The sequence below is a fragment of the Anolis sagrei genome, chromosome 4 (genome assembly GCF_037176765.1).
Source record: "Anolis sagrei isolate rAnoSag1 chromosome 4, rAnoSag1.mat, whole genome shotgun sequence".
In the NCBI taxonomy this organism is placed as follows: Eukaryota; Metazoa; Chordata; class Lepidosauria; order Squamata; family Dactyloidae; genus Anolis; species Anolis sagrei.
Genome location: NC_090024.1, coordinates 190,467,566 through 190,489,989, shown reverse-complemented (window position 1 = coordinate 190,489,989; position 22,424 = coordinate 190,467,566). Strand labels below are relative to the sequence as shown.

The 22,424-nt window shown below is 41.3% G+C and overlaps 1 protein-coding gene across 7 annotated transcripts in view; it reads right to left on the bottom strand.

Moving 5' to 3' along the window:
- Positions 1–22,424, bottom strand: part of FOXP4 (forkhead box P4) — a 174,512-nt gene that overhangs the window by 22,345 nt on the left and 129,743 nt on the right. For all 7 annotated transcript variants that reach the window (XM_067468003.1, XM_067468002.1, XM_067468006.1 and 4 more), the window contains 5 exons: positions 21,253–21,340; positions 16,790–16,873; positions 12,572–12,773; positions 12,264–12,340; positions 9,001–9,102 (listed from right to left, as the gene is read on the bottom strand). In XM_067468003.1, coding sequence (XP_067324104.1) covers positions 9,001–9,102; positions 12,264–12,340; positions 12,572–12,773; positions 16,790–16,873; positions 21,253–21,340 — 553 coding nt within the window. The remainder of the gene's footprint in view (positions 1–9,000; positions 9,103–12,263; positions 12,341–12,571; positions 12,774–16,789; positions 16,874–21,252; positions 21,341–22,424) is intronic.

The following is a 22,424-nucleotide window of genomic DNA, read 5'->3' as shown; positions in this document are numbered from 1 at the left end:
AACAAGGGTAATACCCACATAACTAGCTCTGTGAATCTCCAGTGGGATAGAGCATGCAAATCTGCATTGTAACCCTTTAGAATTCAAGGCTTGCAGGGGAACTGGCAGTAAAAAAAATCTTGAATGTTTGCAACAGCTGAGAATAAAGGATTTATGTGTTTTTCAATATATACTTTATAAAATTTTATGTGTAAATTAAATGCCCAAGAAACATTTAGCCTTTGCACATCAAGAAATGTAATGTGCCAATAAGTCAGACATATGTTTTGACAAATACATGTCTACTTTAATACAACACACAGCAGAAACGAAGAGTTGTGGACCCCTATCCCATATTGTAAAATTGACACTTAATGTGTGAATTATTGGGTAAATTGAATACCTTAGGTGCTCTTTACTATTCAAAGAGGGAAGAGGAAGTTGACAACACCAGATGTGGGAAATCAATTTTGTTTTCTTTATAAAACCTAGATATGGCAAACAAATGTTCTATACTGGAGAGGGGTCACCTTAATTTCAGCATTGTTTGGTCCTCTGTCAATGGAAATATATTTTGTAGATGATTGGGGGAAAGATGAGACCTCATTTATTTTCTGAAGGCTACTGATCAGAGGTAAATGTAAAGAACTCTTGTGAAGAACACATAACGAAGCCTTACATTTGAAGAATTCTGTTCTATTAATAGGTTCTTCCATACTATTTGCCTAATGAAACTCCCTCTTCACGTATCAGTTGTGTTAATACAGTGTCATTTTATCCAATGTGATTCATTGCACAGAAGAGCTACAAGGCAATAGTAGTACCCCTGCCATTAAGGTCACATACCTTCTTTCTTCCACAGTCCATAAATCACAAGAGGATGCAGAGGGGACAGGGGAACGAATGCTTAGAGACCTCCATGAAAGGTTTTCACATATTCTGGAATTCTAGCTGGGGCTCGAGAATACATAGACACACTTTCTTTTTGATATGGACACAGAAAAATCCAACAAGGAAACTAGTGGTGAAGCAATGGAGCTAATATTCCATCCCTGTCATCCTTTGATGCCATATGATCAAAGTATGAATCAAGAGTATACTTAGCTGGCATAGTTAGGGACATCTATAATGGGAAAAGAAGGTCTATTAGTGGGGCATACACACACTTTTGGCTTCCTGATTGTAGCTTGCTTAACCAGAAAACCATGTAGAGGTACAGACAATAAAATGTATTTTATATAAAACTGTAAGTGTATATAAAAATACATTTTACTGGCACTTGTTTAAATGACCACCAATGACTGAAGACTTAGTGTTCTTTGGTCAGCAAACTTCCAGAAGCAGCCTAGCTTCGGAGTAATTTTAGGCCTCGTTTACAAGAGACTCTGGACTCCTGTTTAAAAAAAAGGGTAAGAGACAGGTAGCACAACAGCTGTGGAGAATTAGTGTGGATTTCATTTGATTACTCATTGATTTGTTTCCTTTATCTAATAATATATGTATAGTGAGATTCATGTTTTGTTATTGTGGCATTTTTAAACATGCTCTGGACTGCCCCAAGCACTAAAGGAAAAGACGGGAAAGAAAACTAAATGAACATGAGCATAGGAGACAGAACTACGCTAATATATATGCCTACATACCTTTACATTCAGCTGAATGGAAGCCTCTTTTATACCTGTGCTCTGAATTTGTAAGCAAAACATAAAAGCACAAGGCTATATGCTGTTAGTATCATAGCTGAAGACATCACATGCTGCTTGAAAATTTCACAGCAGTTGTATTCCCTGAAGCACTTTCATATCTGGTGTTTTGAGAACACGATTATAGCATAGCATAAGCTATTATAGCTAGAATTTGTTGTATTGTAAATAATTACATAGTAGGAAAAATTCCTCCTCTGGCAGGTGAATTGACTACGTGTCAGCTAATAATTGTTTTCTAGACTCTACTGACTAGGATTATATAATTCTTGAACAAGCAGGAGTGAACATTCTTTCAAGTCTCTTATTTTGCACTTCAATAGGTTAACTATCTGCCATCATCTATGGATGAGGCTTTGTGATATGGCGAGCAAACACCACCATCACAGCTTCCAGCAATTTGTTTCATGGGCACAATACTGTTCAGGGAAGCTTACATTAACCAGAAATGAAGAGATCCCTTGCCTCACATGAGTGGCAAAAAAATAAAGGAGGGAGAAAAACGTAAGAAAATGATTTAGGGTGTTTAGAAACAGTGAGCTCTATTATATTCAACTGAATTACAAAGAAGTATTTCCATCAGGATTAACGTACACAACCAAAGACCAGCGAGTCTACAGCTCCAACCCTCATCCTAATCAGAAAGCTAAGATCCTCCAAAAGCCTGGCTGACTGAAAATGTGTACTTTCCCTAGCAAATAGAGGCATGCCAAGGAGTTTGCAGCAGTTTCTCCACCCTTCCACAACAAGAAAGCCCTTGCACATACAGCCTTTCTGTGTCTGAGACGCCCTCAGATCTACATTTTCAGGTTGCAGTGAAATTTTGTGTTTGATGTGGAATCCTTTCAAAGAAGACATTCAGAAAGGCAATGTGCAAATGAGCCAAGCATAAGTTTCATTAAATGCATGTATCATAGTACGCAGTCAAGAGCAAAGACAAGGTTCAGGTCCCTGATATGTCCCACGGTGGTCCATGCTCTTGTTACATTCTGAATAGACTACTGCAACGCACTCTATTTGGAGTTGCCTTTGAAGACTGCCTGGAAGCTCCAACTAGTCCAACGGTCGGCAGCCAGGTTACTCACCAGAACAGCATACAGAGACTATACAACCCCTCTGCTACGCCAGCTCCACTGGCTGCTGATCTCCTACTGAACACAATTCAAAGTGCTGGTCTTAACCTTTAAAACCCTGAACGGTTACAGCCCAGATTACCTGTCCGAACTTATCTCTCCCGTTACGAACCATCACAAAGTTTGAGATCAGCTGGAGAGGCCCTGCTCTCGATCTCACCATGATTGCAAACACAACTGATGGGGACGAGAGACAGGCCTTCTCAGTGGTGGCCCCTCACCTGTGGAACTCTCTCCCCAGTGACATCAGATTGGCAAACTCCCTCCTGTCCTTTAGAAAGGAAGTCAAAACCTGGTTTTGGGACCAAGTGTTTGAAAGATAGAGGCAGCAATCAAGAATAAGACTCAAGTGATATGAATGACAGACTGATCCAGACTTGGATTTTAAACCTGAGTGATTTTAAACAAATGCTTTATTAATGTAATGTTTTAATGAATTGTTTTAAATATATTTTTATGAATGTGGATGGCACTGAATAAGTGCCTGTTGTGAAGCCGCCCTGAGTCTCCCCTCGGGAGTGAGAAGGACAGGGTACAAATGTACGAAACAAACAAACAAACAGAGTTGCAAACCCATTTATACAAGAAAAGGCCTTTAATTTGTGATGTGCTTGAAAATGCTTTAGGTGCTCAGAGCCGCACAACAGGAGAAGGACTGATGTAGGGAAAGAAACACAATCATCACACTGAGTCAATAGTGTGATGCAAAAACTAAAGAAGCCAATAAGATTCTGGACTGTATCAATAGAAATATAGTGACTAGATCAGGCCTGCACAACCTGTGTCCCTCTGGATGTTTTGGACTTCAGCTAGCAGAATTCCTGGCCATTGGACCAGCTGGCTAGGACTTCTGGGAGTTGGAGGTGCAAGTTAAGTAATGGTGCACCTGTATTCTATTTTGGTCAGACAACCATGTCCAATTGTAGACACCACAATTGAAGAAGGATATTGATAAGCTGGAATATGCCCAAAGAAAAGTGGTCAAAATGATCAAAGACCTGGGAGCCAAACCCTATGAGGAATGGCCGAGGAAGCTGGATGTGTTTCGCTTGGAGAAAGGCAGGGTGACTGGGGACAGGATAGCCATGTTTAAATGGAGGAGGGGCCAAGCTTGTTTTCTGCTGCACTGGAGAGTAGGACACAGAACAATGGATTCAAATTGCAGGAAAAGAGACTCACTAGAAAGAACTTCCTGACAGTAAGAGCTGTTCGACACTGGAATACGATTTCTTGTAGTATGGTAGTCTCCTTTTCTGGAGGTTTTTAAGCAGAGGCTGGATGGCCATCTGTCAGGGGCAGGGTTGATTTTGTGTGTGTTCCTGAATGGCAGGAGTTGGACTGGAAAACCTTTGTGATCTCTTCCATTATATAATTCTATGAGAACATTAAAAAGAAGAAAAAAGGAGCAATAATAAAGATGGAGTGAAGAGACACCTACAGATGGAAAAACAAAAAAAAATGGAAGTAACAAATTAAGAGTAGCAGGACTGTTGTAAGATGTCGAACACAAAGTAAGGAGGAGACATGGAAAGCAGAGACATATCTGTTGCAATTCAAAGAGAAGAGAAAAAACAAACAGTATGTGTGAGGAAGAGATAAATGAACCAAATTAGATGGGTTATAAAGGGTTCTGGGTAGCTAAATAAGAAGGAGGGGAAGGCTGCAGTAAGTATTATCATGCAGGGAGGAAAAAAGGGGGGGGGGTTAGCTAAAATGAGAATGCAGAGAAAATAATGTGTGTATCCTAGAGAATATGGAGCAGGATTAGACAACTTGTAGATCTCAGAGCCCCAGATGGTTAACCTATTGAGCTGCTGAACTTGCTGACCAAATAGTCAGCAGTTTGAATCTGGGGAGCAGAGTGAGTTCCCACTGTTAGCCCCAGCTTCTGCCAACCTAGCAGTTTGAAAACATGCAAATATGAGTAGACCTTGGAGGTGTCTACCAAAAACGCTGGCTCTTCAGTTTAGAAATGGAGATAAGCACACACACCCCTCCGCAGAGTCAGACATGACTGGACTTAATGTCAATGGGAAACCTTTAGATTTACCTTTAGATCTCTAGAACACCACTCACCAATTTATAGAGGGAGTGCTTTTCAAGAGTAATTTGTGGGCAGTCATGAACTCCTTCCCTGCTCCAAAGCACATAAAAATCAACCTACATGAAGAAGCACACCCAATGGGGGAGGGGGGGGGGGAGAGAGAGAGAAGCTGACAGGCCTTTACATGGAAATATTCTACATACAAGCTTCAAATGCTGGGTGAGTAAGTAACAGCCAGATGTGACACTAATCACATTATCAATGGACAAATAATCCCAAGAGGCAGTGAAAAAAGAAAACATTTGGGTAAAAATGGCCAAAATGTTTTCACACAGGTGCATTAAAATAAACACTCAAAATAAAATAAAATAAATTTATCAGAATGCATCCCTGTAGCATGGGCCATACTACACTTGTGCTTACATAAAAAACACAAGGGACCTGCTTCAGCCAAAAGCCATCTAGTCTTCTATCTACATTTAATCTAGATGAACCCACAATTGTATCATTAAGTTCAACCATTAGAGACAGATGGCTAATAAGCTACATAAAGGATCCTTGTCCTATTTCTTCTCAATCAGGAACTAGAGAAAAAATATCATTTGCTAGAAAGTATGCCTTCCTCTTTAACTTACAACTGCTTTAGTAAAACTACAGCCTTCAAACAAGCCATGACTTCACAAATGGAACCAATCATGGTTTCAGGAAGGCAACAATGAATAGCTGATACAAAATTCAAATATTTGTAAGTTCTTCTCTTTGAACTTTTTTCTGCAATGGCTTGGGGCACAGCCTACTATTTAGCTTGATATCATGAACATGTGAAGTAGCAATGATAGGATCAACCATAATTTTACCGGTAGTATCAGTCCCGGGGAGCAACACATTAGGAGCTCAGGTCTTTGCTTGCTTAGATATCCAAAAACTCCTAATAATAATGACATGATTGAACTTAAAACAGTGGTTCTCAACCTGTGAGTCCCCAGGTGTTTTGGCTTACAACTCCCAGAAATCCCAGCCAGTTCGGATTTCTGGGAGTTGAAGGCCAAAACATCTGGGAACCCACATGTTGAGAACCAATGATTTAGAAGGTTAATCCAAGTAAAGTGTGCATACTACAATAGAACTCTTTCCAAGAATTTTATGGACTAGATTTTCCAGGATTCCTCTTAGAATTGATCCAAATCCGTTAACTTACTGAATAGCCTGATGCCACGATTCCCTTTTTGGTTTCAAAAAGTAACTCAGTTGTCTCAGACTTCCACTTGCTTAATGGGCAGCAAGCATTGCTGGGCTGTTATCAGAATTTGACGGCTACACAATGACTCTGGCTTCCCGTCTGAGGGAGTGATTGTATCAGAGGCTGCGTGTGACAGTAGCAGAATTATGTCATGTCTGGAGAAAGAAATCTTATCAGGACTCTGGCTGAAAGGCAGAGATGTCCAGCTGCAGGAACACAACACACACCCCTACTCTGGAGATAGCGCTCTCCTGCCCTCCCTGCGTTTCCCATCCTAAGGAGGAATCAGCTCTTTTGCTCTCCAAATCTCACTGAACACACAACACAAGCAAGATATGGGTAAACAAATTGAGAGAACTTTAAATTCATGAGGTCAAGTAAGAACTATCGCACAAAGCAACACACATACACTCCTCTTCACACTTCAGTGGTGTGAACTTCAGTAAAATGACCTTCAAAAGTGCCTTCAGTACGTCTAATGCATTAATTGGTGTTTGATCATTTTAAACCAAGAGCAAATGGAGGCACCTATGTTTCTAGACTCCTTCTCTCCCAAACACAGTGAAAAGGTTGTCCCTCAAACACAGAATGTAAGGAGATATATTGTGCCAAATGAGTATAAATTATTATCTGCCCTGACAGAACTCTCCAGGGTTTGAGAGGTCTTTTCAACCTTTCATGGGGGTGCCAGGAATTAAACATGCAAGTCAAGGTAGCCATAGCCCTGAGTTTACAGAACCTAATCAGGACAGTTGACTGTGACTTGGAGGTCTCTCATTCATAGGGTCACCATAAGTTGAAGATGACTTGATGGCAGTATGCAGAACTTATAGTTTCTTACTGAACCTCAAAACTTCCCCATTGTTTTCTGCACAGCACCTGTTTTATTGTGGATCCTGACAGGACTGATAACTGGCCAGACTTAGAAATATGATGTTTGCATGTGTGTTAGAAAACTACATAAATCAGGATGATCATAGTAGCTGCCAAGCCCTCAGTTATATTACATGTAAATGTGTTTGAAGTGGAAACAGACACAACCCATTCTCACACTTTATAGTTGGGAAAACAGGCACCAACTGTTGGTGACCTAGCTAACACCAGAGAGAGTCTAAATAGGATAAGGGACTGGTCCTGGGTCCTTTGCAGCCTGCTCCATCCACAAAATAATATTTTACAAAGATTAAATGTCCTTTTCATAGTCTTCTTTCCTTAGGCTTTTAATCACGAGCAAGTTTTCTCTTTCTATTTCACATACACACACCCCTATCCTATCAGGAGACTCTTTGTATCCTGGGGAGAACTCCCAATGCTCAGGAAAGCCAGCCTGAATGATTGTAGCTAGCTTGGCTGAGGTATCGTCTATTTGGCACATGCAATGAGATATCAGCCCCCAGGTTATCATTAACCTTATTTTCTATTTCTAGCATCTCTAACTCCCCTTCTGCTTTTTCTGTAGCCAAGCCACGTGAATGCAGCTACAGACCTATTTCTGCAGCCTTATAACGGAACAGATTGGTCACATGCTGTTGTCACCCACCCACACTTCACTGCCCCCACCTCAAGGGGTTGAAGCTGATCCTTCTGAGAGACAGAACTGAGTTCCGTATTTTGTGTCACCATCCCTATAGCTTGTCACATTTGAAGGTACATTCTCAATTTGTCAATTGTGTTGAGGTGAGGGTCTGCAGCTTCCTCATTAGAGAGCTCATCTGAGAGCGAGGACAAAAGCCACAGAACCCAGGAGGAGCTGGCGAGGATTTTTCCACTAGTACCCCTAACAATGGGGACGTTGGCATCCATTAACCTCAACACATCTTTCCCAGTGGTCCCATCCTAACTGGGAGTCACTAAAAATAGATACTCACTGATCCATGCATTGACTCTTCCCAGAAGAAGGGACTTGTCACCTATCACACTGGGACATTTTGGCCCCCTTGCAACACTTTGGGGATGGGGCCTGCCTAATGCCATCACATGACGCTTGGCAGGCCCTGTCCCATTTCTCCTCAAAGTGCCAAGTGGCGCAAAATGCTTCCTCAGCCACTATGCCTTAGTAAGTGTTTTTCAGGTAGCCCCAATGGAGAGGACAGAGAGCAATATGTGTTGCCATCCTTTCTCCCATCTGATGGGGTCAGGGACAGGACAGCAATGCACCTTGTCCCATTCACCCCGCCAGATGGGGAAAGGAGGGCGTGCGAGACACCAATAAATGGTACAGGGGAAAGGATTAGGGAAGAGGTCCTTGTTCATCTTTGTAGTGAAAATTATATATTCCACTGTTATTTTGAAGGAGGCAGAAAAATACAATGTGGAAGTTGGCAAGCACCATTTTACCTGTTTTACTTTACTCTTGGAAAAAATTCTTCAATTCAGAGTGCACTCCTATAGGAAGCCTTTCTTTATGGATTCCCAGGTTAACGTAAGTCTCTGACTATCACGCCACTAATATTGTGGAGTAAAATTGGACTTGCAAGCTAATGTTACAGATAGGCTACTTCAAAATTATCTTTCCTTTGCAAATGTAAGCAGAAATAGAGTTTCAACATGCAGAGTTTATCCTGAAGAATTCTATCTTATTGCTAAAAATGAAATCATTAGCAGGTTGCTGACCATATGAATTCCTCATCAGGCTGTCTTACATTTAATTTTCATTTAATTTACATCTTCATAATCGGTACACAGTTATGTTACAACTCAAAAATTGGCACATATAATTAAGTACCTCCCCCCCACCCCCCAACGCTCCTTATTGGAGACCAACTTCTAACAAAATTACTGGTGTACGTTGTTGTATATCCCCCAACTTTAGCATTTGAAACAGAGTTTCTGACTTGAAAGACCAATATTATAGGGAAGCGAGGTGTCCTAAATGCATTTAAATCCAAAGGTAAGCTTTACCTTCCAGGTAGCTGTGTTTCTCCTGAAATAGGCAAACATCCGTGTGAACCAATTGTAGATTTCATTCAATGTTAGCTGCCTGTCAGGTGTCTCAAGGATAGCCTGCATTTAAAGAAGACGAAGAGTTAGTCCCATGCACCAGACCTATCATATCATGTCTGAATCAAAATTAAGCACACTATTATGAAGAGACATCAGAACATTTTGCAAAAAACTAAAACCTAACTCACACTTTTTCAACTTCATTTGTCAAAGAGCTCTGTACACAGTAAGTCAAGAAATCCATATTTCTTCCTTGATATGTGCAATATCAGGAGAAGACTGTCAGCCATGATACAACCATCTACAATCCAACACTGGTTTCATGCTGTAGATTGTTACTCCCATTCCAATGCCAGGACTGGGTGTAGTTCCAGGCCTATCCAAGCATTATTTCAATGCCCAATACTGACACGCATTATTACTAAAGCATAAGCTTTATCAGAAATGATGTAGCAGACAGTAAACAGCAGCAAAGCATTCCAGTCTTTTCACTGAAAGGGTCTAGCACTCGTCACAGTGAATGGTCAAGTTGAGTTTACCCACTTCAGCCACAAATTCCAGGCTATCTCTCAGCTAACAATTAAATTCCCCATTGCTGGTTATATGTGCACCCCGAAAGTGAGGCCAATGGAAGATGCTTACATAGTACAGAAGCAAATGAAGGACCTATCACTCTTAAGCTTCAGGAAAAATCTTAAGGCCTGGCTATTTAAGCAAGCCTTTGGGTATTAATATGGCCAATGGGTATGACGGAATCTGTATAAGACCGGCGAGGGCAATTGGTTTAATGTTTATAAATCTCAGTTGGTGCTAGACTCTTGATATGTTTGAATCATTTGAAAGACTATTTAATTGATATGTATATATTTTTTCCAGTTTCATAATATTGTGTTTTACTATTATGTTATTGTCTGAATCTGGCACTGAATTATTGCCATAGTTTGTATTGAGGATGACAGGGTTATGGTCAACACTGAACCCTAAGGTGCCTAGCAGAGAGGAGCGTGCATTATTATAAAATATGAACCAACGATACTGCTGCCAAGGAAGACTGGTGGTCACCACCATGGATTCAATTACCCTTGAAACCGAGGGATGTAGGGTAGAGGCATTTACAATGGCACTGAGAGGGTAAATTATTCTCACATTTAAAAACAAAATTGTGGGGAATCTAATGAATCTGGCAAGTGGCAGATTTAGAACAAGCAAAAATAATGTAAAGTTGGCTGCCTAATAAAGCTAATTTTGAAATGTTTACAGGATTAGAGAAATGCATGAGCAATATTTTCTCAGTCATGGCAGATCAGACTCAGAGGCAACGTGCTTCAGAACTAGCTGGCACAAACAACAACAACAACGGGTGGGTCTCCATCGCACTCCACCTTATTATTGTTTCAAGAGTATCAGCTTGACCCCAGCAAGACATTACCACATGCTGATTGGGTCTGATCCAACATTTTTTACAGATATGCACCAGGGTGCCTAAAACATGAGAGGGAAATGAAATTAACATAAATGTACCCCACACCTTGGCCTGACTGACAAGGGTGCCACATTGGTATTTGAACAAACTGGCCACTGGCAGCTGTTAAAAGACTTGTCAGGTCTTAGTTGTCATGAAGAAGTTAACCTGAAATACCTGAAATAGAAGAAAGGGAACCCAAGAGCCATTCTAATTCAGCCTTTTTTCATTTTCTTTTGCATAGGCTGCAAAGAATCAGTGCCAACAAAAATATAGTGGAAGTAATGATCTTAGCATCTTCTCTTAAGCATATTTTTACAAGAAGAAAAAAGGCATATATTTAACCAGTGGAGAAAAGGGAGGCAGGTCACAAGAGTTAAGAGCATGCCATAGTTATACAACAACCTACACTGCCAACTTCAATTCACTGAGAAGTTGGGGATGACCACACAATGCAATGCCGCAAGGGAGCAATAGCAGCCATTTGCCCAAGGGAATTTAGCTTTTTTCAAAGATGTGCTGTTGGCACAAGAGACTGTAGTTCATCCAAGAAACTGATACAGAAAAATTCTACCTTCTGAGCCTGAAAGCCAAGGCTGAAAGAAGACTGTGGCTGTTATGGACCACTAAGGCTAGTACCTATGAACTCTACTGCTTATACACTGACAAAACAGGAAATGTTAAGTTAAAAGTCATGCCTTGTACATTAGGAATGGATGTTCCCACTGTTAACACTGTTTCCCACTTCATGTAAATGGAAATAGTAACTAGCAGCAAGTAATTTAATTACATCAAGCTGTGGATAACCACTGATTCTCACAAAAACTACAAACTAGAAAGCAGTGTTTGTAAAAAAAAAAAACCCTTTAAATGGAGTCTTCTGTGATTGGTGCTTAAATTAGTGATTCTGCAGAAATGACTTCAAAATTACATACTTTACTAGGTGAGTTTTGAAAATCCCTGGAGACCATGAGGTGGCAGATATGGTTGCCATTTATGTTTCTGAAAATTCCCTGCACACTCATTCTTTGTGTTTGTGGTTAATACATCATTCATTCAGCTGACTAAACAACCACCTTCTAATGTGACTGATAAAATACAGCCTTGAAAGAAAATCAAGGAGTTGATAACTGGATTATGTAAAGAAGGGCAATGGCATTAAGTTCATAATGTCACCTTCTCCAACCTGATATCCTCCAGAACGTTTGGATTTCAGGTTCTGTCAGCAGTGCCCAACTTGGCCAAATGTTAGTCCAAAACATTTGGGGGATGCTAGGTTGGAAAAGACTTTCTCCCACACATTTTGCAAGTAAGTTGGGGTATAAATTCAATGAATTGACTGCCATGATGTTAAGATGACTGTTAAGATGGCTGGCAACAGAGTCTGCAAGAGTTCATCTCCAGCCCCACTCTACACAGGAGAAACTATAGAAAAAAAGAAGGAATAGCAATCTGCCTACTCGTTTACTGCTGCAAACTAGTATTAATTATAAAAGGCTGAGATGAAGTGAAGACCAAAGGCCTATCTGGGCATTTAAGACCACAGGGAACTTCAGCAGGACAACAAACATGTAGCTCTACATTTTCCAAGAGATTCCTATCCCAGCCTCATCCTCTGATTCCAAATCAGCTCAAAAAGCTAAATTCTAAAGTGTATCACTAGCAGTCTTGTGCATTTTTGCAAGCTGCATTCAAAGGAAGCATAAGAAAGTGCTGGTTGGCTCTATTGTACATTCCTCAAAAATAAGGAGTCTCTCACCTGTCGGATAAGTGAGGCATATGTGAAGGGAGGTCGGACATCTGCATTTTTGTAAAACTCGTGATTCTGTGCAAGTTCTGGGGAAAGACAGGAAAAAATAACAAAGAAAATCAAGGCATTATCCAACTGAGCAGCTACATGATGACAAAACCACTGAATCATTACTTTGGAAGAGACCACGAGGACCTTCTGGTCCAACCCTTTGACATGCAGAAACATCCAGTCAAAGCACTTCTGACATCCAACCTCTGTTTAAAAACCTAAACAAAGGATTCTGGTTCTGCTATTGCCTCCCCAGAAACTCTCACCTGAGGAGATAGGTGTGCAGAACTTCTCTGAGTTCCTCCTGCGAATGGGCCCTACATTGTGTAAAGTGGATGAGCTGATGACAGAAGGGCCCTGCCGCAATGGAGTAATGGGTGCGGTAGCAGAGGTGGGGGGATGAGGTAATCCATCAGGGAAGGTATCACAAGTGCTCTTTGAGAGGGTGGCACTGGAAACCAGGTTCAGCTGTATGAAGAAGACAAAGGAAACAACTAAGATTAGGATCAATTCAGAAGACATGAGGGTTATGTTTTGTTTAAAGAAAGCAAATGAATGATCACGACTTATTGATAAAAACCACGATGGGGATCCTGCAGCAGACAGGCAGCCATCATGTTGTGGCTGTCTCCTAATCTGACCTACCTTACATTCTGGTTGCTGATGACTCGATAAATAAAAAATAAGTTATACCAAGGGATGGAAGTCTATTCTACTGGTGTGTATGGGTTGAAGTATGACATATGCAGTCCATTCTCACCATTAAGTAGCAGAAGCAAAGACCCCCATGGGGCCCTGTCACATTATATCAGCACAATGCTAACTGGTGGGAGGGGCTAGATATTATAGAATCATAGAGTTGGAAGAGACTGCGGGGGCCCTCCAGTCCAATCCCATGTCATGCAGGAAGCACAATCAAAGCACCCCTGACAGATGGCCATCCAACCTCAGTTTAAAAACCTCCAAAGAAAGAGTTTCAATCACAATCTGAGGTAGCATATTCCACTGTCCAATAGCTTCTACTGTCAGGAAGTTCCTTCTAATGTTAGGTGGGCACATCAGCCTGTTTTGTGTATTGAGTGGGTGTGAAAGAGCTACCCCCTCTCCCCGAGACATACTCATTCATCTCAATCCTCGGTTGCAAACTTATCCAATTTCCCTAAATATAAAGGGAAGTTCTGCTTGCACCTTTTGAGAGAAGGTTGGGTCAAAGTAGATGTTAAGTAATTCTGCCTGAAAGATGTATAATCTTTAAATGCCCTGCTACCAATATGGCAGAACTCCACCCCATGGTATAACTGGTTGGATTTCAAGATTGGTTTGGGGGACATTTACAATTGTGTCTATGGGATCACAATCATAAATGTGAACAGGAAATAGCTACAAGGTCATAGGTCTAACTTATAATATTGTAACTGACTAATGGAATGCCAGCCCAGATGTATGGAAAGCTATTATCCAAGAGAATCACCACTGAGGCTCAGCTAATTAAATCAGCTATAGCAGATTCATACAAGCATCTCAAATAAGAACATGAGACCTGTCAATTATGGACCCATGGGAATAGCCAACATTCGGATTGGAACTGGATCATTGATATGCAAAAGGACATCCCAAAACTCTTCACCAGTTACAACAAAATCAATAATTATATGAAGACATGTATATAACCATGCAGACATCTGGAAGAAAATATGAGATGAACCTGCCTAATTCATATACATTCCGGGTAGATGTTTTTAAAAGCAAAAAGAGGAGTCAAACTTTAAGTGAAGACACCTCAACTACACTGTAGGAACTATTCAGTATTATTAAGCTCAAGTTTTGGTAGAGGGCTGAATTTATGAGATAGTTGACTATATAAGCCTATGTATTGAGAGACAAATATGCATAGGTGTGAGGCCTTAGTGAGCTCATGGCTGAGGCAGAATTTTATCTAAGGGCTTTCAGGCCTATAGCCCATACTTTTAGCCATCATAGTACAGAATTTTCTAAGGAAAACTCCATATTGCAATTTAACTTTTAGGATGAGGAGCAATTGGCCCCACTAGTTTTTCCTAGTTGCTAAATTTCCTTTGTTTTTGCAAGTTTTGATGTATATGGCAACAAAATAGTTTTAATGTTTCAACTACTTATCTTTTCTCTTTAGCAAAATGTTTTATATTGAATTTTTCTTTTTACAAAATTGCAATGCTAAGTATTGCAAACACATGCTTCACAGATTATCTGGTGTTGTAAAACACTCTATAAACTGCTTTTGCATTGAAGATCAGAGTATAAATATCAAACAAAACAAATCCATAAATGATTCTGGATGAATAAAAAGTGTAGATTTATTCTCTCTATGCCTCCAGTTTGAAAGAGGGGTGCTGCCCTTCTAATGAACAGGAGGAACTTTCAAAACTGGGGGTGGGGTTGAGGAATACAATTCTTGCCAGTGATGCAAGTTCTTCCAACAGATCACAGACTGACGTGAACTACAACCTCAAGGGAACATAAATCTAGCAATGCCACTATCAGTTTTCCCTGGTAGATGCATGGTTTAAATGATTTGGAATGGTTGATAAAACAGTAAAGTGGACAATGGCTCAGGAAGCAGCCAGTGACACACCCTATACAGTAGGAGATTCTGCGGTATGTTTATATCGGTATCAGTTTTATTGCAGCACTGTGAGAGTTGTTTCAACAGTTCCAGTGCTTTTCAGCAGTTGCTGGTCCCACCAGTCTGAAGCTGATGGGAATGGCACAAGAGTCTTTTGATGAGGCTGATTTTATTTCAAGCTGAGACAGGCTAACACAAGTGTGGCTTGAGCATGGTCAGAATTTTCCCAGCCTACTTTCTGTACAACTGGTGTTCAACAGCAGCTATAGCTGTTTAAACATGTTCTATGATCCATGTTCATAGAATCATAGAGTTCGAAAAGACCAAAGGGCCATCCAGCCCAACCCACTTCCATGCAGGAATGCACAATCAAGGCACTCCTGATAGTTGGCCATCCAGCCTCTGTTAAAAAACCTCCAGAGAAGACTTCACCACACTGCAAGCAAGTATTCCACTGTCAAGCAGCTCTAACGGTCAGGAAGTTCTTCTTTATGTTTTGGTGGAATCTCTTTTCCTATGACTGAAAATTCTTTTTTCTGTAGCTTGAATTCACTGCTATGTTATAGCAAAGCTTCCTCAGTCTGAATTAATTTTGTGATTATGAGTGATTCTGAGGAGTTTACTTGGTCTGAGCAGTGTGAATCAAGCCTCTGCCACCTGATATGGAAATGGAAGCATGAGTTCAGAAGAGGAACTGGGAAAACCAGCCTCAAGGATATGGTCCTTCTAAAGCAGTGGCTCCCAGCCTGTGGTCCATGGACCACCAGTGGTCCACAAGAACTAAAATACGGTCTGCGGCCTCATCGTTACTACACTGTTATGACAAGATCGACTAGTCTCACAAAACCCTTTTATAGTGAGGAAGCTTATTAAATATGGTTTTCTGTGGGCGAGCAGATGGTGGCTACTAGATGGCATATGTTCTGTATCAGAAACTAGAGCCGATGTGGTTTATCCAATGCATTTCTCTGAATCAGCACCCAAAATAACCAAACCAAATCTAAAGTTGACCAAAAACTGATTTGTAATCTTTTTGGTACTAATGTTGGAAAGTGGTCCTTGGTCAAGTGGTCCCTGGTCAAAAAAAGGATTGGGAACCACTGTCCTAAGGGAAGAATAACCAAGTGCTAATCTGTGGCAATTTTGGGTCAATATTATTATTTTATCCAGTGCTTCATAATTTCATCTACATACAGAAATTTCGATAGTGCACAAACATGAGTTTAACTACAGGAGAAATTTATTTATTTATTTATGACATTTATATGCTGCCCTTCTCATCCCGAAGGGGACTCAGAGCGGCTTACAAGTAAAATGTAAATACAATATATATTATTACCATAGCACAATATTAATATTATATATTACATTGTACTATAACATTATACTGTAATATTATTAGTAATATTACATGTAATATAAAATATATAATTATAATATATTATTATTAGTAGTATTATATTGTATTACATTATAATATTAACAATATTGTATTTATATTATATTATATTATATTATATTATATTATATTATATTATATTATATTCACAGTGAAGGAGGTAAGATGGAACTGCCTTCATGGCCCCTCTCTTCACTCTGATCTCAGGCATTTCAAGATGAAAAATTAGTATTGGGTATTTTAGCAACTTTACTACTTTGCCTTCCTCACACAGTTGCGCCCTCTACTCAAACCTGGTGGCTCATATGACTTGCTGAGGAATAATCCTTTTTACCTTAAGCTTAGCAGTGATGTTGTGTGTTGTTCCAGCCCTACATAATTTTGCCAGGATAGCAGGAAGCTGATAATCCTTGTTACAAAAAGAGAAATTAAGTTAAAGAATGTAATGGGAGTGGGGGCAGGGACAAGCAGAATGCTACTTACAGGCTGACTGAAGGGCTTTGGCTCTGAAGGTCTCATATGGAGGTGGGCCATCATTGCCTGGAGGCGTTCACTCTCTTTAGCTAGCTGTAGAAAGAACCAAACAGAAAATAATTTGTCTGATGGAAGTTTCTCATCCTTCAGTGGTCAATTCACTTGGCTCACAGTTCATTAGCATGGTAGTTCACTTCTATGTGCTGCCTTCATATGTCATCTTCTCCATCCAGAGCACACCTCCTTTTGTTTGCTCCATTGAGCCTCAGTGTACACATACTGTTCTCTTGCCTTGACTAATATTTCCTGCATACAGTAATATGACAGTACAAGGCTGTTTCCGTTAGCTCTTGCTGTGCTGCTCTGCTAGAGTCCTCCTGGAGGCAAAAAACTGCCACCTTCCCTAATTCCACAGTAACACTGACTTTTCCTGAGAACCACAAACCCAGCCAGGATATCATTTTCCAGGGTGGTGAGAACTGCCTTTTCCTATTGGATATCAATATCTGGATGTGTAGTGGTTTCTACTCTAGTGCATCTGCTGTGAACTAACATTAGCTGTACCAGTGACCTTGCTGTAAGGGAACTAGCTTTGGGCATATAGAGGTAGAAGAACCTACTACTGACAAATGGAGTCACACAGTATGTACAAACCACAACAACCCAAAATACATTTCATCCATCACCTTTTCACTCAGTGCTTCTCCTTTCCATCCATCATGACATATAACCTTATATAGGAGTCTCTTTACACATCCGCACTCCCAATTGAAGCTGCAGGATCACTTGTACCATATTTATTTTTGAAACTCTCTTAGGTCAGATACCTCCTTGTGCTTCACACTTGTCCATATCCCCATTTCTTCTTCCCCAACCACTGCTTCTTCTCAATCATCTATCACTCCCATCCTGCCTTCCCCAATCCACCCACTCACCTGCCCATCCATCTCTCCAGATGTGCAACATTGCTTTAATTGCATGCTTCTGGGGTGTGTGTTTATTTCTCAGTGTGCGGAGAAGGGTGAAATATTCGCTGTGGCATAGGGAGAGAGTTTGAGTGCTGCAGAAACAATGGGATCTGACACCATCTCCCTTTGTGTCACCTTCTCTTTCGGAGTCCTCCCCTCAAACTTTGCCTCAGTTCCTCCCTGACCTGATTGGGCCCCTATGCAGAATGTAGGACACACCCAAAGAGGGCATGTCTTTCTTCTCCCACTGGGCCTGGAATCCTTGCCCACAACAAAAGGAAAGGCCAGTGAGGCAGGAGTTAAAGGCAGCAGCCAGAGTGGAGTTTGCTGAAAGTTTGAGCGGCTCTGACGCAAGGACGCTCTGGCACTGTCATGGCTCTCATTAGAGATGACAGATCCACTCTCGTGATGCAGACACCCTTGCTGCCCACACAGCAGGAGCTCTGCGGTGAAAACGTTATAATTGGGAGCACTGGTGGCAGGTTCTCCTTTTCACGCACGGAGCTTTCTGCTCTTTTAAAAGAGTTTCTCCCCCACATCCCCTCTTTTAAGCTTCAGTAATTGCTTTCAGCCTTTCGCTTTACTGAGTGTTTGGGAACAGGATAGAATCACACGGTTTGACTCAGGGTGTGTAACAATCTTAACTCTGCTCTTTGAGTGCCACACTCCTTTCTAATTTAATACTTTTCTTCTGGCATGTCTCTACATTCACTCCTAGGCACTCCATCTGTAACTACTGACTAAGTTTAGCTTCCAACAGAGGCTGCCTGTACTATGCGTTATAGCTGGCTGGCTCCTTAGCACACTCGTTCTTCTGCCACTAATCCTGCTGCTGCAGAGAGACATGTTCCAGGGAACACTCTTGCTTTCATTCACATGCTGCCTCACTCACACTGATGAAATCTAGCAATGTGAGTCCCCACACCCTGCCACCCAACCCCTCCAGGTTTCATCAAGCTAGTATCAATGCTAGCAAAATAAGAAAGCGAAAAGCATTTCCTATTTTCCACAATAATTTATATTGCAGACCACATCCTGCTTTGCCTTAGCCTATACAGTATACAAACATTTACAAGTATCACTTATGTAGAAAAGCAAAACCCATCACTCCTTCCAACTGACCAATATTATACTCTCATTTTCTGAGAGCCTTACTACAGGAGGTATGTGATTGCTACTCAGACCACTAGTAGCACATAATCTTCTCTTACTCCTGAGAGCATCTATTAATACAGGACTGGAGGATGTGAGGTTCACAGGCTACATGCAAGTTTTGTGGTTCTCCAGATACCATTCAAGCTCTAGATCAGGCATAGGCAAACTTTTTTGCCTCGGGGTCGTATTGCAAGCCCGACTGCAAGGGCCGGGCCAGGAGGAGGGCTGAGTTGAGAGAGAGGGCAGGGCTGGGCAGAGTCAGGAGGGGGCGGGGTGGGAGTTGCGAGGCCAGTCCGGGTCAATCTCAGGCTCTCCTCCCAACAGAAGGATGGTGCTACTCGCTCCATCCTTATGCTGGGAGAAGGGTGCAGCTGAGAGCCCTCTCCACTGCCACCTGTCTTCTTCCCCTGGCCCCTCTTCCCTGTCCTGATGCCAAGAGAAGGGTGAGGTAGACAGCAGCAGAAAGGGCTCCAAAGCCTCTTGGGCTGCCACCTGCCTTCCTCCCCCAGCCCTTCTTCTCACAGAATCAAACTTCACCTTGTCCTGATGCTGAGAGAAGGATGGGGAAGGGAGGCACCAGCTGAAGTGGCTCTGCCACCACTTCAACTAGTGCCCCCCTTTCTTAGGTCAATCTCTTGGCCATAGGATGAAGCCTTGCCCCATCCTTCGGTCTAGAGAAGGGAAAGGCATGGAGGCACCAGCTGAAGCAGCTCCCTTTCTTTTCCAGGACATTCTCTCAGCTGAAGGACAGGGCCTCACCCTGCCCTTGGGCCAAGAGGGCTCGAGGAAGGTATGCGGCAACGGAGAGCACTACAGACGGTTCCTATCCACTGTGAGCCTCCCTTCTCATCCTTTTGACATAAGGGCGTGGTGACCACTGCATCCTTATGTCCAGAGAATGGGGGAAAGAGAAGGATCAAACATAAGCGCCCAAAGAGCCGCATCTAGCCCACAGGCCTTAGTTTACCCATGCCTGCTCTAGACACTTCCACAAATAAATTGAGTGGATTGAATAACAGAAGTGAATTTTGTTCCCTTATGCCTCCTGATCTACCCACCTACTCCTAAATGGTCCAAAATAAACTAAAATGACACAGAAGTAACATCATGTCATTGTGAATCAGGGAAAAAAACCCACCAGGTTACCCTCTGAGACTGTGCAAGAGCAAAGATTAGTTCCACCCCTAGTGCAGTTGCCCAATTTTGTGTTAATAGAAAGTAAATTGTATGATGTTACCATGCTGCTCCATCCTTGCTTCCTTGACTATCAACAATTCTCCTTACAATGCCTTATCATCACAGGTACTGGATATTCCCAGAACTGAGACAAAAATGTTCTACCGTTGTTCTCAGTGATATCCACCATCTTTCTTGAACCTATTTGGTAACATTCCAGAAATATCTTGCAATCTTTGTTTATGGAGGTAAGGTGCATCCCTATCAGCTGGTTTTTCACAGTTCTTGCCTATTTCAGCAGGCATCACTAGATTAATGTACAGTTGATGTGCATATCCAAGATACCTAAACTTGGACATGAGCACATGAGAACACAAAATGGGAACAATGAAAGCCATGAACAATCATCATCTGTATCTGTTCCTTAGGTTGCAATCTTCCTATGGCAGCAATCCAAGGATTCCAGATAAAGCAGGGCACCAAATTTTTAGCTTTCTTTATTTTAGGCTTCTAAAACCCACCTTTCCCATTGCAGTCCCCTCTGTGCCTTGACAAGTACGCAGATGGTGAGAAAACTTCCTGCCACAGAACAGATAATAAAAACCTTAAACCACTAAGAGTATTTTCTCCTCTACCTGAGTTGTTCTCCGACCCATCATCAGGCACATATCCACTGACAGGTGGAGAAATGAAATGTGAACTCAGTGGTACATAGATAAAAATGGTGGTGATTGCTACCCTTGCAACAATGAAACAAATTCTGCTGTGACTGTGGCAATTGGTGCTGGCAGTATTCAATTCACACTTCCTTTCACCATCCACTTGTGGAAATGCATATGGCGGAGGACACCTCAGAAATGACTTCTGGATAAGTGTCCAGGAGGGAAAATGGGGATGCAACTCATGGGTAATCCTTAAACCACTGTAAAGAATTCTAAACTAGTCTGTCAGGTATACAAGCATCTAAAAAATATAGTTCCTTGATTTTGCTGTAGTCAAGAAGTTTAACTTGAACTAAATATTGCAAAATTTAATTTTTTAAAAATTGTTTTATTGTGTTTACAGGAAGTAAAACAGACAATCAAAAAAAAAAGAAAAAGAAATATATGTACACAAAAGAATGAACATGTTTACAAAATAACTGTATATCATTTTACAAATATTGACACCCACCTGTATTTCTAACTGCTGTACCACTTGCATTTGAACCCGACACTGAGCCGTGCTCCGGTCATCAAGTGCATGTTCTGTATTGAGGTGTCTAAAAAGAGATGGCATTGTTGTTATGCTGGTGAGTTAACATGAGCCATAATTTACTTGTTTTGCCATTTTATTCTGATTTCCTAATATTCTGGCTTAAGGCTGAAATGCAGTCTGTGATAGCTCAGGCAATGATTTTTTTTCAGACTAATTACCATATTTTTATCTTGTTCTTCCTCTGAAAAACTCAATACAGCACACATTCAGTGTCACTAGCAACCAGGGATTGAAAATCAGGATTTCCTGATCCAAGTGTAATACCACAGCCACTTCTCCACAGCAAGGCAAATGCCAAATGACACTCTATATTACCATAGTTTAATAATCAAACTATCAGATGGATATTCTGAACTTTGAGTGGCAAAGCATCATGCTCATCAATTACTTAAGATAAATAACACAGCATTTATGTTCCAGTTTCACCATAAGTTTTGTATTCTTTATTCAGCATAAATGGGTTATATGGACAGAATGCTAATTTCTCATTCACCTATTATGTCCTTAGCATCTCCACTGTGGACTCATGGTTTTGCCAGAATAAATTATTGTGCCCTTCATTGTAAACTCAGCTTCTGTGTCCAAGTGGAAGGCTGAGACAGAAACATTTTGTTATACTGAGTTCAACAAAACAAGAGCAAGTCTGGACTTTAATTTACATTGCAAAGCTTGTGGCTTTAAGCTGTGTTTGTCAACCTTCTAAATGTCAGCCAAATGACTTAGACTGACGGTGTCGAGAATGAAATTCATTTTATTTTGACAGCCTTCCTTTAGTTACTAAACAACATTCCATGAAATCCTGCTATTTTAAGCTATTCCAAGACAACTTGGCGTGAGTGGATAGAGTGGGATATGGCTAACTCCATTTGGGCCAGTTACATATGGTAGCGCAGGTGGAGGCAATTCCCCCTCGCTGGCCTTCACCCATTCATGTGCTATGATGGGTTCTGAAGGAGCATGCAAGTGGCCCCTCCATCTGCCTCAGGCCTGTTCATTTGGCACCTGTTGACTAAGAACAGTGATCCTTCGGTAGCAAAAGGCAGGTGCGGCTGGCAACATTTGCAGAAATGCATACAGAGTGAAGCTAC